At 43.8% G+C, this 20462-nt stretch overlaps 1 protein-coding gene across 2 annotated transcripts in view; it reads left to right on the top strand.

Moving 5' to 3' along the window:
- The first annotated feature begins 3954 nt into the window (after window positions 1-3954).
- Window positions 3955-20462, top strand: part of LMOD1 (leiomodin 1) — a 37387-nt gene continuing 20879 nt past the window's right edge. For both annotated transcript variants that reach the window (XM_067531774.1, XM_067531773.1), the window contains exon 1: window positions 3955-4308. In XM_067531774.1, the coding sequence (XP_067387875.1) occupies window positions 4048-4308 (261 nt within the window). In that variant the 5' untranslated portion in view covers window positions 3955-4047. The remainder of the gene's footprint in view (window positions 4309-20462) is intronic.

Below are 20462 nucleotides of genomic sequence, written 5' to 3'. Positions count from 1 at the left end.
CAGCATCACAGTGTGAAAGGGAGCCCAAGCTGGTCAGACAGAGGGCACAGTGGTACCCCAGCTCTCAGGCGGTATCCCAGGGGTTCTGCATTCCATCATACATGCTCTCATCATGCAAAGCACCACATCACAATGTACTGTGTAAACAACACACAGGAGTCATTGGCCAGCAAGCGTCCTCCATATTTTGCACCCAGCCTTGAGAAGCATGCTCTGCGACATCCCACCCAGTCAGCCACATTGTTCACAGACAAGATCAGCTCCCAGACTACTGTACTGGGTGGCACAGAATGGGAAGGAGGCGAACATCCCTCAGTGCTGAAGGAACAGGTCCAAGACTATTTAGAAGGATTAGACATACACAAGTCCATGGGGCCGGATGCGATGCACCTGAGGGTGCTGAGGGAGTTGGCTGAGGTGATTTCAGAGCCATTGGCTATTATCTTTGAAAGCTCGTGGCAACAGGGGGAGGTCCCTGAGGACTGGAAAAAAGCAAATATAGTGCCCATCTTCAAAAAAGGGAGGAAAGAAGATCCAGGGAACTACAGACCGGTCAGCCTCACTTCAATCCCTGGAAAAATCATGGAGCAGGTCCTTAAGGAATCCATTTTAAGGCACTTGGAAGAGAGGAAGTTGATCAGGAACAGTCAACACGGATTCACCAAGGGAAAGTCATGCCTGACCAACCTGATTGCTTTCTATGATGAGGTGACTGGCTCTGTGGATGTAGGGAAGGTGGTGGATGTGATATACCTTCACTTTAGCAAAGCTTTTGATACTGTCTCTCACAGTATTCTTATCAGCAAGTTAAAGAAATATGGGTTGGATGAATTGACTATACAATGGATAGAGAACTCGCTAGAGCATAGGGCTCAACGAGTAGTGATCAATGGCTCCATGTCTAGCTGGCAACCTGTCACAAGCGGAGTGCCCCAGGGGTTGGTCCTGGGGCCAGTTTTGTTCAACATATTTATTAATGATCTGGAGGATGGGGTAGATTGCACCCTCAGCAAGTTTGCGGATGACACTAAGCTGGGGGGAGTGGTAGATACCCTGGAAGGTAGGCATAGGATACAGAGTGACCTAAACAAACTGGAGGATTGGGCCAAAAGAAATCTAATGAGGTTCAACAAAGAAAAGTGCAGAGTCCTCCACTTAGGAAGGAAGAATCCCATGCACAGCTATAGACTGGGGACCGACGAGCTAGGCAGCAGCTCTGCAGAAAAGGACCTGGGGTTAACAGTGGATAAAAAGCTGGATATGAGTCAGCAGTGTGCCCTGGTTGTCAAGAAGGCTAATAGCATATTGGGCTGCATTAGGAGGGGCATTGCCAGCAGGACGCGGGAGGTGATTATTCCCCTCTATTTGGCATTGGTGAGGCCGCATTTAGAATATTGTGTCCAGTTTTGGGCCCCCCACTACAAAAAGGATGTGGACAAGTTGGAGAGAGTCCAGCAGAGGGCAACAAAAATGATTAGGGGGCTGGAGCACAGGACTTATGAGGAGAGGCTGAGGGAACTGGGCTTGTTTAGTCTGCAAAAGAGAAGAATGAGGGGGGATTTGATAGCGGCCTTTAACTACCTGAAAGGGGGTTCCAGGGAGGATGGGGCTAGGCTGTTCTCGGTGGTGGCAGATGACAGAACAAGGAGCAAAGGTCTCAAGTTGCAGGGCAGGAGGTCTAGGTTGGACATTAGGAAAAAGTTTTTCACTAGGAGGGTGGTGAAGCACTGGAATGGGTTACCTAGAGAGGTGGTGGAATCTCCATCTTTAGAGGTTTTTAAGCTGAGGCTTGACAAAACCCTGGCTGGGATGATATTGCTGAGGTTAGTCCTGCTTTGAGCAGGGGGTTGGACTAGATGACCTCCTGAGGTCCCTTCCAACTCTAATATTCTATGATTCTGTTGTTGAATTCCTCTTGCCACTCCCCCGAAAACTAGCACCAGTCCCTGCAACATTTGCTTTGGCAATCTTCCTCCATTCATCTGACCCATGTGTCCCACAAACTCAAGTTTTCTTCATCTGATCATCTTGATATCATCAGGTATCATTCTAGTTATGCTGTAAATTTGGGCAATTACTTCCTTTTTTGTTGTGTGCTATGTACAGAGCAGTCGCCTGTTGTATTTCAATTTGATGATAGAGAACCTCTTAATGTTCTGTTTCCTTAATGCCTCACATGCATATAGCAAAATTCTGAAGACAAGAGACAGCAGCAATTTCATTTTATGCTTCCTGGTAATACCTTAGCTTCTCTAAATGTAATTGAATACTAGAACAGCAGTCATAAGTCACCATTCTGTGTTGGATCTCTAAGTGATGCCCCTTGTAGTCATTCTACCCAAGAATCTGAAGTGCTCAACATACTCCAATGCCTCTTCAAATGGTAACAAGTCTAGAAGTTTCACTGCAGGGGAAATTATGTAGACTGGTTTGACCTGGCTCAAGAGATCTGGCAAACAAAGAACAGCAAACCATATAAAGTGATAGCCTTGATCTGGGAGAAAAGTCACCACTCCCCATTGATCCAAAAACAAATATGAGATTATGAAAGAGGCCCTTCAGAGAACCTGAAATACTTTGGTGACACTGGGTAAATCAGGCTGTGTATAAGCTGTTCATTTTTAAACATATGTTTTCTCTGTAATGGTTTTGTTCTGAATAAACAGTACTTTGTTTTCTGATGGTTGGTTGATTATTTGATTAACCCTGTCACCACCCTGAGAGAACTGAACTGCAGGTGCTGCTGAACTGGTGAGAGAATCATGGTAGATTGCAGAAGTCTGCACCCTAAGACACAGGTCGAGAGGGAGAGTTTTGTGGGTCTTTGCCCTGAGGAAGGTGACAGCTTGAGACCATAGGCTTAAGTGGAATACTATCAAGGGGCCCACAAAGGGGTCAGAAGTGCAGTTATCTTGAGAACAGATATTTTAACACACCGAGTGCTCACTGTGACAGTATATGGAAGATAGGCCATTTAGAGCTATGTTAAAACCTCCATAAAAGAAAATATGATTAAGAACTAAGATCATGTGCAGATAAAACTGTCCGTTACAAACCTTTGACAACTTCCTGACCTTCTAGTCATCCAGATCTGCTTGCTGCAGATCTAACATTTCCAAAGGAAGATACCCATTTTTTCTCAAACTCTGTCCTCCTCAGCTGCTCACTTCTTTGAAAACAGGGTGGGCTTCTCTTGATTTCTTTGACACCTGCTGTTGCCCACCTTATATATATATACCAATAAGGCAACATTTATCTGCAATTTTTAAAAAATAAAGCCAAAAATATCTAATGTATTCATGGGGGGTTTTTTAGAAGGAGGGAATTGGATGGGCTTCCAAAAGAAACAATGTAGAATTGCTTTCAAAGGAAGAGAGACTGTAAGAGATTTGAAAACTTTCTTAAGTGCTGTGCAGGCATATAATGGTCTCCCACATACTATTATCAAATTCAGCAGAAAGCTGGGAATTTTACAGAATGAGTTCCAGCTACACATTTCACCCCTGTGATGGGGAAGCAAACTGTGTTACAAGTAGCTTTAACGTATTTGCTGTCTGATCTTGAAGCTGCATATGGACACATCTTAAAGAGCGGCCGCTCTGGTTCTTTCCTCCCTGGTTTCAAAGCCCCAGCCTAGCAGCTTGTGCATTTTTGCATGTTTTCTCACCGTGTTGTCCCATTGCCTTTAAAAGGCTGAATGTTCAGTACTAAATTTGGTCATGCAGCTCTTCCAGATTCCCTGGAATGTCCTCAGGTTTCAAACTCCTCCGATAGAAGACACACCTCCAGTCTTTCCTGATTGGTTTTTCTGAACCAGGCTGTGCAGCTGCTAAAAAGTAATTGGTCAGTTGTTGTACCAACAGTGTCTTTCCTTTATAACCAATTTATCCTGGGTTGCACTGAGTTAGAGCTGCTTAGATTTAACACTTCAGCACCTGAAGGGTGGGGTGAGAAAGTAGTTTCTGGTCTCCTATTACTTCACTAATTTTCCTCCACTCTTTGGCTTTGCATAGCATCACAGCTGTGTTTCACCTACCAACTGCCAAGATGTCCAGGGTAGCAAAATACAGAAGGCAAGTCAGTGAAGATCCAGATATTGATAGCTTATTGTCTACTTTGTCTCCAGAGGAGATGGAAGAACTAGAAAAGGAGCTGGATGTAGCTGATCCGGATGAAAACATTCCTGTGGGGTTCAGGCAGAGAAACCAAACTGACAAGCACTCAACTGGCTTGTACAACCGAGAAGCGATGCTCAACTACTGTGAAAAAGAGACCAAGAAACTTATTCAGAGGGAACTGTCAGTGGACGTAAGTCACATCTGCCTGCTTTTGAGTTGTAAATAGGGACATTTTGAGAGAAAAATAGGTACACACCTTTGAACTCTATCAGGCTAGCTTAGGGGACAGAATGGAAACTAATATATAGGAACAACTGGCATATAGGAAAGTGAACAGCAATTTTCAATGGCTGGGAGCTGAGAAATCTAAATGGCATCCCTTTCTATTCAGGGAATTGGCAGATGCTTTGGGAAGGGATCAGGAAAATTCTTGAAATCCCAACATTATTCAGAAGTACAGAAGCCCTTGCTACTGCCAGGAATTTTATTTCTGTTTGACTTTGATCGTTTAATAGATAATGTAAGGCTAACATCCTTTTGCAAGGCTTTTATGGGAGGCAACTTTTCCCAACAAAACACATCTCAAGGCTTCAGTCCACAGTCCATAGCCCTGTGTTTCTTCATATTTGTCCTCTTTGTTTTTGAAGAGTTCCACTACCCCAGTCTTTTCACTTCATCATATACAAATATTTGAAAGATTTCTTGGAATAGCAGAAAAGATGAGAGATAGGTTTGCTGTCCTGTGAAAATCAGTGTAAGAAGTAGTTGTTGCAGTGCATTAAGCCATTTGGTTTATGATTTTTATTATAAACCATAGTTCAACTGAAGTTTGCATTTTTTGGTAGAGTTTGGATTTATTTATGCTTCTCCCCACCCCCGCCTGCCCGCCTATTCATTTCTCTTTCTCTCTGCCTGGAAAGTCTCCTCAGTTTCTCAAGTATGTGAATTTCTCTCTTTCAATGGCTTGCTCTAAGCCTTGATTCCGATGAGGAGTTTGTTTTGTGCCTTCTTTGTCATGTGCCTCCCATTTGAGTTTTCTTGTATGAAGCTTTGATGGAAACCAGTTCAGTTTATCTGCAACATTTATTACCTTCTGGAGAAGGAATATGCAGAATTTGCTTCAACCTCGGGTGGGTGGGGCAATGTTGGCTCATATTTTCCATTCTCTGCAAGTTTTTTTTTTTTTTGGTATGCTAAATTGGACCAGCACCCAAAAGGGTGAACGATAGATCTCCTAACTTATCTCCAAGTTTCCATGTCCCAGGCCTGACTGTATGTGCTGTAAAAGGACAGTACTGAAGAATATAAACAGTAAAAGCATAGTAGAGGCTTATGTGAAATATCCATTTTAACCGTCTATATTGGCCTAATTTCTACCTACTCCAGTTTACCTAGGGATACCTTGAATCTGCCAGCTCACAGCTGCAGACTAGACTAGACTGTATGTCCTTTGAGCCAGGAATTGTGTCTTCTTATATATTTGTATGCAATTTATTGTAATAGAGCCTTGATTCTGGTTGTATCCTCTGAGTGCTACCAGAATATTAAGAAGAAGAAAACTGCAGATTTAGAATGAACAAGAGATTTTTGATACCTAAACAAAGGGTTAAATATTTCTCTCCCTCCCCACCCCCAGTTTGAATACTGCTGGGGGTTTTGCTCTGACCCTAGTGTGGCCTGGCAGTTTTTCTCTAGCTGTGAGAGCCCGGCACTTACTGACTTCCACAACAATCTGTGTGGGACATTCTGTGTAGGTTGATGGACTTCTGCCCACTCTCAGAGCCTGTAGTTAACAACTTACTGTCTAGATGCTACCAATATAAAGTACACTTCACCTTAGTACTACAGATACAAATTTATTCTCTCACTTGCGATGGAAGATGACTGTACACTTTGCAATGTAAACCAAGCTGAATGAAGAACCAATGGTTGTATAAACAATGGAATCTTGAGTCAGAGTAGGGAGGTTATATTATCTCTGTATTTGGGACTGGAGCAACTGCTACTGGAATCCTGGATCCAGTTCTGGTGTCCACAATTCCAGAAGGATGTTGATGAATTGGAGAGGGTCCAGAGAAGTGATTAAAGGATTAGAAACCAGGCCTCACTGTGAGAGATGCAAGGAGCTCGGTCTGTTTATCTTTACAAAAGAAACAAAAAGATCAAAGACTTGATCACAGTCTATAACAGTGATCTTTACTATTTTTCAAGCAGGTGCCACTTTGGCAAAAAACCTTCAATGTGAGAGCCACATCAACTACTAAATGAACACATTGCTGCTACTCCTTAATGATGTCATGTTACAGAGCGACTGGTGTAGCTACAACTTTTGTTTGTTCATTTCATTAATATCCACAGTTACGTTCTTAGCTGCTTTTTCTCCTGTTTCACTTTCCAATTTTCCCTTCAACAGAATTAAGAATCTATCCATCCTTTCCAGTAACTCACTGGAGCCAAAATACAACACACGACACAAACGGTTGAATGCTCTGAGTTCTACATTGGTTGCTGTGGTAATATTACAGTTATTATACAATGGATATACTTAGATGTACTTATTGGCACACCTCGTACCATGTGGTCAATGTGACGTGTAAAGAAGGTGGACTTTGATAGGCTTGGTACATATTCTAATGTTAAAAGTAAAATACATTGGAATATAAACAATTAGTCAGGGAGCCGCACTTAGGGTCCATGGGAGCTGGCTCCCGGGGCCTTGCAATGAAGAACGCTGGTTTATAAGGTCTGTGAGGCCTAGATCAACAAAGGCAGTCAGGTACCTAACTCCAACTTGAGCACCGCTGACATTCTGAAGACCACCACTCAGCTACACCGAACCTTGTGGGCACCTGAGTTTCCACTGGTGGGCACAGGCAAAGCTGCCTAAGTGCTGATGCCACCCCGCAGCGGACAAGGTGCCCCAGAGGCCTCACTGAAGTCCCAGTGGCCCTGAAGTGGAATTCTCAAACTGACGTTCCCTCACCTCTCTCGCTCACAGGGCCTGATCTTGGAGGCATGCTGAGACCGTGCTTACAACCTGATACTTGTCACGAAAGACAGCGAGAGGGGATGTGTGCGCACGCAGCACTCAGCTGGGATGGGGGAGACCCAAGGTCACATCCCTGTTCTTCCTGACTGGGAGATGGGACTTGAACCCAGACCTATAATAGGATGGCTTTTTGTTGTGTTGTTTTTGCACACATTTCACTCCTGGCTTGCTTGAGCAGCTTGTTGGCTTCTGAGATCCCTTCCTTCAATGCCTACCTCTCTCCATGCATTGTACAGGGAGCCTGGACACCTAACTCAGAGCTGAGGATTCCTTGAGGTGGCAGGGCACCTAGGAGTTACACATTACAGTGCCAAGCTCCTTTTGTGAATTTAGCCCTAGGTACCTGTGAGCCGTCCGTGCCCAGGGCAGCCACCTGAAAATGCCAAGGTCAGGGCAGGCTGTAAAAGGAGAGCAGATTCTCCCAGCACTGGTGAGTGACACTGAAGTCAGACTTCCCAATCAGCCACAAACAGTGCTTCTGATTCCCCACAGAAGCCAGTATACAAATGCACACAGCCCCCTTTACTGCATTTCAGCTCCAGGCTCCCAAATCAGCACTAGGTCCAGTAAAGAGACCAGTTGTTTAAACTCTCTGCTCTTTACTAAAAAGGTTCTCTCTGACCCCAAGGGGTCAGCCACAGCACCAGATCAATATAAGTTTGGATCTTACCTAAAATACCACGCTGCCAGCCAATCCTTTAGTAACTAAACTAAAGGTTTATTGTAAAAAGAAAGAAATAAACCATAAGAGAAATGTTAAAAGGTCAAAGCAAATCAGATACATACAAATGATTGAAAGTCCATATACATCAGGTTCCTGGAAGAAATGTGGAGTTGCAGGCTTGTACAGTTCCTCTGGTATACATCCAACACTTGGATGGGCCTTAGTCCTTCGGTTCAGTTGCAAGTGAATTGATCCAGAGGCAGGTGTGTGTCAGTAACTGGACAGGAACAAAGGCAAAATGGTTCCTCTGGCTTAATCTTATATACCCTCTGTCTTTGGCCATGCGGACTGTGAAAACTTACAGGAGCTAAAACGGAGTCCAGAGTCACATGGGCCACTAGTCTAGAATCACATGGGCAAATCCTGGTGACTCACTAGGTGATGCTGCTTGTGGAATTTCACAGGAACCAAAATGGAGTCCACAGTCACAAGAGCAGGTTCTGGTGACTCATTGGTGATGCTGGCTTCTCCCTCTGGGCCCCTTGCGCCTGGGAATGCCTTAATGGGCCATTAAGCGGGCCATTGTTCTGCAGCCATCCTATCTGGGGTGTTGCCCAGGCAGCATAATATGAAATACAGATATCTCAAATATATCTATAACTTCCATTTCACATATTACACATGAACATAAGTATTATTATCTTACTTAACATATTATAACCATCCTAACAGTACCTGACATGGCATGTCCCACATGGATTATTATGATTTTGATATATTAATGTCAGACTGTATGACAAATGCTCTCCCCCACATCTACCCAGCATGACAGTACCTACATGGGGAACAGCAATTTCATGATAGCGGGCTCTTCAGTCTAGCAGACAAAGGTATAACAAGATCCAATGGTTGGAAGTTGACGCTAGACATTCAGACTAGAAATAAGGTGCAAATTTTTAACAGTGAGAGTAATTAAGCAATGGAACAACTTACCAAGGGATGTGGTGGATTCTCCATCACGCACAATTTAAAAATCAAGACTGGATGTTTTTCTAAAAGGTCTGCTGTAGTTTAAATAGGAATTAATACAGTCCATTGGCCTGTGTTATGCAGAAGGTCAAACTAGATGATGACAATGGTGCTTTCTGGCTTTATGGTCTATGAATCTACAAACTGATGTTAGGAAGGGCCTAATGACAGCCAGCATTCTGCAATGGCAGGCAGATAACCCAAGTTAGTCAGCATTTCAGAACTGTCATTTGGAAAGCCTAAATAATCAGGCTGCAGGAGATGCTCTGGTTCTCAATGGATTATAAGAAGGCTTCTACTAATTCTTGCATTTGACTTCTATGGTAATGGCACATAGTTTTTGTTCATAGGTAACACCAACTCTGAACTGGAGTTAGGATGTGAAAATATTAGTAATAGAAAGGAAGAGGAAGGAAAACATTGTGGTTTTTGAAAACTAGAAAGCTAAGAATGTTGTCATTAAGGTTGAACTTTAAATAAGATGGAAACTATGGAAATTTGCCCTGGATTGTTTTTGTGTGTGTGTGTTGGGGAAGGACTTGGTGGTGGAGTGGGTGAGGGGAAGGACTGCTGGAGTGACTCGCTTGTCAGCGAGATGTAGATGTGCACAGTAAGAAGAGATTTGAAAGAGACCAACAAGGTCAGTGGCTCTGTGGCTGGAAGGATGGGGTTGTGATGCAGGGTCTTGAGCGGGAGTGTTGCTTTCTCTCTTAGTTGACCCTCAGTAGCTTTAGGCTGTGGGAAACAAAGCATATTGGCTCTTGGTCAAACTCTTTTTGGTAAAACTAGCCCTGTTAGATTGCATTGCAGTAACTGGATACTGTGGAGCTAGCTGACTTACTTCTATTTCCATCCCTGGAGGGGAAGAAAAAATATCCCCTCCACCCTTTCCTCCCTCTTGGCATTGTTAGGAACTGGAGATCAGCACTTCGAAAATGCCAAATCCCAGCCCTGGCAGTTCAGTCAGTGCCAGCATTCGAGTTGCGCCTTTTGCTCTGTTGTGCGCCACACAGATTGGGACGGAGCTCATCAGACCACTGCAGCAATCACAGAACGCAGGCCCCTTTCATTAGTCTCTAGAACATCTGAGGCATGTACAGTATTATTATTATTATTATTTTATTTTGTTATACAGCTTTAGCACACTGGACACAATTGGATTTTTTTTGATTTGCTCTCTGTGTCATCAATTAATAGCCCATCAATAATGCCCAGTGACTACACAAATCCCTTTCCCTGTCCATGTATAGATTTCATATCATGATCATCATTGACTGTGCATTTGGGGCTAATATTGCATCTTGTGAAGGAGGTGAAGTTATTTAGCTTTCAGCTTTGTGCTTTACAAGCCCACCTGTGTTCTCCCTGCACACCCTGTCCCATGCGCTTGATTAAATAAATCAAGCAAAAATATACAAGCAGGAAGCAGAATTGAAAAGAGGGGTGAAGAAGGGAGAGGGTGAGGACCAACAAGGGAGGGGTGTAAAGTTTCTTCTGACAGGAATGACTGTGGAAACATCTTAAAGATTTTATCCATGCTTCGGAGTTTCCAGTAACTAGAAATGAGACCAGGCTTTTTTCTTCCTTAAACTATAGAAAGTGCCTCTTTCTTGCTCCACGTTAGAACTTCATGCTAAGCAGCTAATTTTGCAAGGTAGCATGGGTGTTCACAAGTCCAATGACAGGCAATACAGGGCCCTCCCAGCCTCCACTGAGCTTGCCTGGTTTTGTTTAACATTCCAGTGCCTTTAACAAGGATTACAGAAGGAGAAGGGCTGTTCACTCTAAACCCAGGCAGTGGCTAGAATTCTGCTGATATCTCAAATATGCATCTTTAAAGAGATATTGACCAGACTACTAGGCCAAAAAAGATACTTACCAGTGGGGGTGTGGATTGTAAACACACTGCACTCTTCCTGCTGCTCCCCCCCATACTATGTTCTTCTGAGTAAGCAGAGTATTCATGTTTATGAGAACTCTTTGAAGCACTTGGAGACCACTCCATTCTAGTTCTGCTGCAGTCCTTGTTTGGGAAGAACTGATCAGTTTTCCTGTATCTGGCAAAATATATAGGAGCGATCTGTGGTATTTTAAAGAGAGGGTTTCAGCCTGGCTAATCCTTGCATTCTCTCTTAAACTGATTTCTTTCTTCTGAGGACTAACTCCAAACACCGCAAATACCTGTCCAATCTTGGAGTGAGGTGAAAAGGGCAAACTTGGGTAACCATGAAGTTGTTTATAAACAACTCGAAATAGAAGTGAGCTTCTCTACACTGGGGAGTCAAATCCACATCTTGGTTATGCAGTAATTAACCTTTGTTTCTTGTTGCTAGTGTGTGAAAATGTCTCCCAGTTCAGTCATTAGACTTAGGAACGTGTCTCTTTAGAAGCACTTAACAGGACTTCAGACTTGCAGAGATCCATGTACCAGGGGCTTAAGTGAAACTAGGCATCTAGGTGAAATTTAGGTGAGAGATCTACGAGAAGATTTCCAACAGTAGAGGTCACTTTAATCTAGCAGACAAAGGCAGAACAAGATCCAGTGGCTGGAAGCCAAAGCTGGACAAATTCAGGCTAGCGATGTGATGCACATTTTTAATGACGAGGGTAATGAACCATTGGAACAGTGTACCTAAGGAGACATGATGGATTCTCCATTGCTTGAAGTCTTTAAATCAGGTTTAGATGTCTTTCTAAAAAATAAGCTCTAGTTCAGTCATAAGATATGGGCTTGATGCAGGAGTCACTGAGTAAAATTCACTGGCATACATATGGGAGTTTAATTCTTGGGAGGAGAGGAATTGTGCTCTGGGTTTCCTTGGCTGTTACTTTCCAGTTTGGGAGCTTAAAGAACTGGGTAAAAAGTGGTCCTGCTAGGTTCTGTCTAGAGTTAATTCTCCTAACTGTTTGCCATGCCCTCTGCCCTTAGTTCGTGTTTTTTAGTGACACATAAGTTATCTATGGGGACTTTCTAAAAAGGAAAGGTTGTGTATGTAATGTGGTGATACACACACACACACAGACGCACACACACACACCCCACACACACACACTTCTTTCAAATCCAGATCTGTACCTTTAGCCCTCCTGCTGGTGTCTGGTTTATTAAAGGCTGTTTTTAATCCACTCACATGACACCCTTGTGCAGACGTATTTGGATTAATAAGGGTTAACAGTTCGGTTTGCACTGCCCTAGCCATAGGATCCATGCGGCTTCTTTTCTGAGACCCTGAAATTTCCATTGCTGGGGCAAGGAACCAAAAGCCCCTCCTTCTCTGGTGCATTGTAGAGAGTCCCAAGGCTTGATCCATCTTCCTGGCAATTGTCACGAGCAGCTTAGGAGGGGTTATTTGTTTTACTTCTCAGAGAGTCACAAAAGAGGCCTGGTGCTATTCCTGGCACTCCTTGGACTCCTGCTGCTGGCCTGGGATAGCTGGATCCCCTGGTGCAGGGGATAGGTGGCAAGAAATGGCACTGCTCCAGGAAAAGCTGGGTGCTGGGGGGCTCAGACTCTAGGGCTTAGAACAAAGGGACTGAGGTATCATAACCCTGAGCCCTGAAGAGCCTAATTTTCAGGTGCCCTGCCACCCAGTGGAATCCACACCCCCAGGTTACATGCCCAGGCTTCCCATACAGTGCATGGGGAGAGATACAGGCTTAAGAACGGGATCCACAAATGCCAGCCTGCTAAGTGAGGAGCCGCTTATACTAAGAAATGGGAAAGGCCTAGGAGCAGGGTGTGAGCTAAGCTCCGCCCTTCAAAGGAAGTGACACACCCATCTGTGCTTGGGGTTTTCAGCTGTAAACCTCTCCTGACCTTAGATGCCCAAGCCGTGTTTTGTGAGGAAACAGCACAGGAAGCCTCCCATCTAACCTTTAGCCCAGTGGGCAGAGCAGTCATGCAGGTCCAGTTCCCCCCTCTGCCTACTGTGCAGCAGGGATTTGAACTCAGGTTCCTAGCTCTCAGCTTAGTGCCCTAGTCTCTGGGCTATATACTCCCTCTTTGTTGGGCACCCTGCATATGTAACTATTTATACACAGCGGAACATCTTCAACAGGAGAGGTTGAGGGGCCCTGCCCAGAATGCCCTATCGTCCATTAGTCAAGGCTTGGACTTGCAAGGGGAGAAACAACAGTTCGAATCCCTGGTCCAATCAGGCAGAGGGAGAACTGAGCGTGGGTCTCCCTTTCCCTGGGTGAGTGTGTTAACCAGTGGGCTAAAGGCTATAAGGGAGGCTGTTGCTACCTTCTCCCTCTTCCCCAGTCTGTTTTGGGTGGGTTTAGGCATGCTGGATTGGGTCCCCGAGCAAGATGACGGGGGAGGCTTAGTTTGAAGATCCCATTGGAGCTTGGGTGAGAGGCAGGTGCCCAGGCACCTAGACTGAGGCAGCCGTGCACATGCTTACTGGGAGAAACATAGGCACCTTTAAGACTAGGTGGCATCTGAGCAGGGTGTGACCTGTCCGTGCCTAGGGTAGCCACCTGAAAATGCCAAGGTCAGGGCAGTCTGCAAAAGGAGAGCAGATTCTCCCAACACTGGTGAGTGACACTGAAGTCAGACTTCCCAATCAGCCACAAACAGTGCTTCTGATTCCCCTCACTGGTTCTCAAGAAGCTAAAACAAAAATATACACAGCCCCCTTTACTGCATTTCAGTCTCTGGCTCCAAATCAGCCACTAGATCCAGTAAAGAGGTCAGTTATTTAAAACTCTGCTCTTTACCAAAAAGGTTCTCCTGACCCCAAAGGGTCAGCCACAGCACCAGATCAATATAAGTTTGGATCTTACCCAAAATACCACACTGCCAGCCAATCCTTTAGTAAATAAAATGAAAGGTTTATTATAAAAGGAAAGGAACAAACTATAAGAGAAATGTTAAAGGATTAACGCAATCAGATACATACAATTGATTTGAAAGTCCATATAGATCAGGTTTCTAGTAGAATTGTGGTGTTTGCAGGCTTGTATAGTCCCTCTGGTGTACATCCGGTACATGGATGGGTCTCAGTGCTTTGTTTCACAGCTTCAGTTGTAGATGAGTTGATCCAGAGGTAGGTGAAGGCTGAAGACAAAAGGGATATGGTGCAGCTGCCTTTTATGTCCCTTGGCCTTTGCCATGCTGCTTGTGGAAATTTACAGGAATAAGATGGAGTCCAGGGTCACATGAGTAAGTCCTGGTGACTCATCAGGTATATCCCTGGCTTCTCCCCCTGGGCCCATTGTACCTGTGAATTTCCTTAATGGGCCATTACGCAGGCTAGTGCTGCAGCCATCCTGTCTGGGGTGTCGCCCAGAAATACAGCACAAGTTGAAATACAAATATATTCAAACATATCCATAATTCCCAATACACATATAACACATGAACACAAACATTATCATCTTACTTAGCACATCATAGCCTTTCTAGCGGTACCTGACACGGCATATCTCACATGAATTATTAATATGATTTTGACATATTGATGTGTAATAATATCACAAATGGCCTCCTAATCCAGCCAGCATCACACAGGGATTTTGAGGATTTCAGTGGTGTCTAAATGTTGGATTTAGGGCCTAAAATGTCAGCTAGGCCCATATGCCCCAGTATGGATCTCTCCCTAGGAGTATCTCTACCTCATCTCTTGCTATTTGCCTTTACAGCAGACACCCTATGGGCCTTGGTGCTTCCTTCACTCTCCGTGTTAATGGACTGATGACTCTGTGCCTCTTTTTCACTTGTTGGGAATTTTAGTTTCTCCTTTACAGTCCTCGTTCATCCACAATCTCACTCACAACAAGTCTATGCTTTTCACGCCACCATGGCCAAAGACTGCATCTTCGACATGTGAAAAGTGCTAGCACTTTGGGGCACTATCCTATTACAAAACATAAATATTATTTTCTGGGAGTTCTCTTCTAGGGTCTCCCAAGCCACCCCGTTAGAGATGTCTGATCAGCAATCCACTTTCCAGTTGTGGAGCCTGTAAAACCTGCCCCAAACATAAGCCAGAGGGGGGTGCTCTGCAGTATACTTACACAGTGGAGTTTCCCTTTGTGAACACTTTGGGATTTAGCACTGGAATAGCAGGTGCTTCTGAAAGACAGGAGTGACGCTCATTGGAGCAGCTGCATGGGGGACCAGGACTGAAACAGCAGCAGTTATTGCAGGTCAGGGTATGGGAAAATTTTCAGATGTGCAGAGCAGCTGCTGACTGTCCCTAATGCAATCGGTCTCTGTATTTCTGAGCACTAGATAGTCTCAAAGTTTAAAAGAATAAACTCTCCCCAAAAGAGAATTGAAGCTACCTCAGTTGAGTTTTCCAACACCTCTGTTATTCCCAATCTTCACAAATGTTCTTCACATACACTAACGTGCAGAGAGAACAGACTCCCATGAAACCTTCAAGAGCCTCTTATCGCTTACGGTTTGAGGCCCACATGTCCCATGTCCTACAGGATGTTTTGTTTGAGTCAATATGCCTGAGGATTTTCCTATGCTTTGGAGCAGTGTAGTTTATCTTTAGTTAACTAACATGGCTGCTCAGCAGAACTTTGCTCTTCAGTGTATTAAAAACTAATGAAAAGGGATCTCAGAGCTTGTTTACATATACCAAATGAACTGCACTTGAATAATCTAGCTTTTAGAGGACGGTTGGTGAATGTAGAGCAATGGAAACATTGGGTGTTATCCCTAACTGGTATAATATTGGCTGAAGAACTCCCTTTGTTTTGACTGGATGGCCCCAAGGAACCAATTCTAGGGCAGGCACCGATATATGAAAACTATATTCAGTTGGAGAGCAGTAAACTATAGCCCCAACCCCTCCAGTGCCACCACCAACGTATACCTGAGTTACCCGATAAAGGTCTTCCAAAGATTCCTACTACTCTCTCTGGATTGTTTCTTGATATTACTTGGGTCGCTGCAGTGCTTAATGACGTGCAGTCCTGAATACAGGATTAATGCTTGTGTCATCTTTGGGAGACAATGCCACCAAAAGATGAATTTACAAAACTTTAACTCTAGGTAGAAGCTGTGGAGGTCCTAGAGAGTTTCTTAAATTTCATGTTAATACTCCTGAGTGTGCTATTTTTTTCTAAGAGTGTTTAGAAAAACCGCACTCCAGACGTGAGTAGCTGGGACAAGCTTGAGGGAAATCATAAAAAAGAAAACAAATGGTTGTATCGTTTTTTAAACATGTTAATGATTTTGTGACTAACACTGATGCATTTACTTTGTTTGCCAGCCACTACTGTAGATTTGCCAGGCAGGTTTCTTCATCATCTCTGTGGAACACACACACACATTTCTGTGATCCAGGCATCTGTGTGTGTGGAGAGATGGGGGAGGGGCAGTGGGACATGCATGACCCTCCACTAACACGCACAGAGCGTGCAGAAAAGTAAATGCAGACTGACGGGACGTTAATGTTTGTCTGTTCTGGATAGGGGGCTGTTCCAGCCGACAGTGGTTGGCAATGGAACAGGCAGTGACCACTCACAATCCCAGGCGCCTACTTGTCTCTTTCTTACGAAATACCAAAACAAAGTCTTTGGAGAAACATTCTCTAACAATCTGGAACAGAACAATGAATCCCCCTCCTTTCTCTATTAACTTTAATGGCAGGGAATTAAATCCCCTCCAGCTTCTGGAATATAGACCAGGCCGGGTATCAGAACCTCCAGTCAGTTCTCTAACAAGGGGGTAAAAGACCTTTCAGACTTTGCAGGAAAGATATCTAGCTGCCTGCAGTACCTGTTTGTGTCTTCAGGTCCTTTAGAAAAGACAGATACTTTGCACTATATGGATATATTAATAGAAAATATTTTTTTTCTGAGGGGCTCGTTTCATCTTTGTCCACCTAACTTCTTGATTATCAAACAGAAAAGAACAGTTTTGACTTTATTAAATTGCTCATAAATGGGAGTTCACCAGCAACAAAAATGTGTAGCTGATCAGTTTTGCACTCATCCTGCAGTTACAGAGAGAGGGCACACAGGGACTCTGTTCTCAGCCCTCCCATAGCTGGTTGCAGAACAGACAGACACACCCAGTGCTCTCTGTCATGGATGCTTTACTTGTGTTCCTTCTTTTTCTTATTTTTAGTCTAAAATGAAAATTATTGTAGACAAAGTAAAGGTTTGCTCTTTGTGTTTAGAAATGTAACAAGCATAGTCTCCTGGTTAAAAAGGTAAAGGGCCAGCTATGGAAATATGAAAAGTTTGTAGTTTAATGAGAAGCAGGAACAATAAGGATGATATGCATACAGATATGAACTGCATTTTCATGTAAATTCTGTGCAAAACAATGGCAAATATATATATAACTTTTTTTCTAATGCTTTTAGGAAACGGGACATTTGTAGGGTTTATGTTTTCCAAAGGAACTGGGTGAATTGCAGTATAAAGTTTGGCCAGAGATTCTAAAAACAAACTTCCTAGCTGAAAAATATAAGTTTCATCTAAGGGCACAAATGGAAGGAGAAAATGGCTCTGAATTTCTAACCACACTATAAAAGCATCTTCATTCCATATTTATATATAGGACAGCTTGAATGCAGTGAAACACATGGAAACACCATATTGTTTAATTTATATGGACTGAGCTGCCACTGGTGAGGAAATTGTGTTTATTTTCTGTTTATGGTTAGCTGGTAAATTGACTTATAGAGCAGGGAGGGAACTCAGATACTTTATGTATCACTTTTTTTTTTCAGCATTATGACATCATTTGTATATTAAATGGCTATTCTGACTCAACTCCCACCAGGGCAGTCATGCTCAACCAGCTGTGTCGCTCAATCCTCGCCATGTCTCAGTAGGCATCATGGCACTTTGGAGCATGCAAACTCTCATGCTGTATTTTAGAAGGGATATTTAATAGAAGATGACGTTTTCAGGACAACTATATTTTCCCCCATGGTAACCTGTGCAGTATGGGGATAGAGGCATAAAATTAAGAGGATTTTTTTCAAATAATTTCAAACCAATTGTGTATTGATGGTGGCAAAACATCCCGGTGAAATGTCACATGATGAAACTACATGATCCCTTCTCAATTCTCTCACTACCTTTCCCGAAAGCTTAGTGGTAAATGGGGATAAATAATACCCAAGGAATCCCCTAGGAAATAGCTACATTGCAGAAATAAGGCAATGAAGGGCACCCTGAGTATACCACCTCCTGCTGAGAGAAACAAGATCATGTCACGTCTGATTAGGCCTTTCCATACTTGTGGAAGAGTCATGTTTCCATCTGACTCATTGTAAATCTAGATTGAGCAGTGACCAGAACTGGAACCAAATATTTCACTTGTCTCCGTCTATTCTGAGCGTGATGTAAAGTGAGATAAATTAGATGAGTTTGCACAGCAGTGGGCCAGCTGAAGAGGACATTTAAATGGAGCAGTTATCTGCCTGGTCTTATCTGCCAGGGTGACCAGGCTGAGTCCATCTGCTTGGAACAAGCCAGACCCAGCACTTTTAGAAGCTTTAATCTCCCCCATAGGCCACCTCTCCGTATGAAGGGAACTGCCCTTTGTTCCATTGGATGCAAAAGTCTCAGCTCTTGGCAGACTGACCATGTGGCCCTTCATTTGGATGACCCTGCTTTATTTAAGTATCATATTCTGGGGTGTATATAAAGTATCCAATAACTGGGAAGTCTTTGGGATAACCAAGAGACTCAGGGCTTCCCTCTTGGGTCAGAGTCTTATGGTCCAGCACTTGTAACTTCAGGGTCTCCAGCTACGCTCCCCGCATCAGGGTTAGACTTCTCTAGTTGTCCCTCTGTAGGGGCTGATGGGGGAACCTGGCCCACTCTCTCTGCTAGGCTGTGATCCAGGGCCTCGTGGCAGATAGCTAAGTCCTGCCCCCTGGATTGCTATGCAGCTGCCTCCCTGGATCACTCACTCCCAGGCCCCTCTCTTCCCACCAGGTAAAGAGAAGAATTAAACACCAAGCTAAAATCTCTGGCTTTCAGAGATGCACAGATCCCTTCTTTGGGTTCGGTCCGGTTGCTACAGCCAGGCCTCAGGCAGCGAGAACTCCTGGGTTGCTCCTTCCCAGGAGCTGAGAGTGCAGGTCAGCTCACCTCCCCTGTCAGCTGACCACAGAGCCACTCTGTCCCCTTGTAAACTCGGTCTCCAGCCTGGGCCCAGAGTAGCTCTTTAATCCCTTCCTTTCCAGTGTGGGGTTTGTACGCCTCATCTCAGGAACCAACAGCAAGTGTCCTGTAAGTCAGCATCACAGTGGGACAAACCAATAGGGCGAAAAGCAACCTCTCAGATACTTGGACCCCAAAGCAGCTACGGCTTCATGGAGCATAAACAAGAGCTTGAGTGACACCCTCAAGTGAATGTGGAAACCAGAGCAGTGTGCAGATTTTGGGTATTGTACCCCTGTAACAGCGCACCCTGCTGGAGGGCCATTGCATTCTGCACCAGCTCAGGAGATGTGTTTACATTTTTGAATGGGAAATATGTCAAATGTGAATTTGCAGATGCCCCAAAGTCATTTGGTTAGTCAGTACTAGGAAAGACTGCGCGGAATCTTGGAGGGACATAACAAAGCTGTGTGAATGGAAACCATAATGGCAGATAAAATTCCATGTTGATGTGTCAGGTAATGCATGTTGGAAGAAACAATCTGAAGTACTCATACCCCCTCGTGTGCTCTCTATTAACTATAACCACCCAGAAAATGATGTGGGCATCATTGTAGACCACTCACTGATGACTTCTGCTGAGTGTTCAGTCAAAAAAGCAAGCAAGATATTAGGGTGTATAAAGAGCGGGGTAGAAAATAATATTGAAAATGTGATAATCTCATTCTATAAATGAGTGTTATGCCCTCACTTGAAACACTAGGGCCAGTTCTGGTCAGCATCTCCCAAAAAAGATACAGCAGAAACAGACCGGGTTCAGGATTTGGGCAATGTGAATGATTCGAGGCCAGGAGAGATGTCCATAAGAGGAGAGACTGAAAAGGTTGAAACTGTTTAGTTTAGATAGAAGACACATCAGAGGGAACATGATGAAGGTGTATAAAATAATGAACAATTTGAGAAGGTTGATCAGATGTCTATTTACACTCTCCTCCTATATGTTGAAAGGCAACACATTTAAAAGTTTTTATTAAACAATAAATATGTAACCTGTGGAACTCATTGCCTCAAGATATCAATGTGTCCAAGAGTTGAACAGGTTTAAGAAAAGAATTAGATATTTTAAATAAGGATAATGAGAACATCCTCTATACATTAGATAGAATGTATATTAACCTTCATGCACCATGGCAGTGTTTCTCAACCTTTTAAGTAGCAAGTACCCCCTAACTTCTGAAAATTTTAATAAGTACCCAACACTCAATTTTCCATGGGATTTTATATTTACAGACTAATGTGAGTCACATGTTGGAAGGAGGGCTGAGTATATAAGGCCGTGATATGACAGATGTCAGATCTAGTGTGGGTAGGGTTACCACCTTTACACCAGGGGTGCACAACTCAAGTGTGTACCTGGGCTAGAAGTGATGTTGGCCAAAGCTAGGAGGCTTTGAGCGGCATGCCAATGCTGGGGAATATAAAGCGCCGCGCCAAATTTTTTGCCATAGATTTG

Source organism: Emydura macquarii, unplaced genomic scaffold, assembly GCF_026122565.2.
Source record: "Emydura macquarii macquarii isolate MOO-44397 ecotype Brisbane River unplaced genomic scaffold, CSIRO-AGI_Emac_v2 contig_3220, whole genome shotgun sequence".
In the NCBI taxonomy this organism is placed as follows: Eukaryota; Metazoa; Chordata; order Testudines; family Chelidae; genus Emydura; species Emydura macquarii.
The sequence above is the reverse complement of the archived record's forward strand: the minus strand, read 5'-3'. Positions and strand labels throughout refer to the sequence as shown.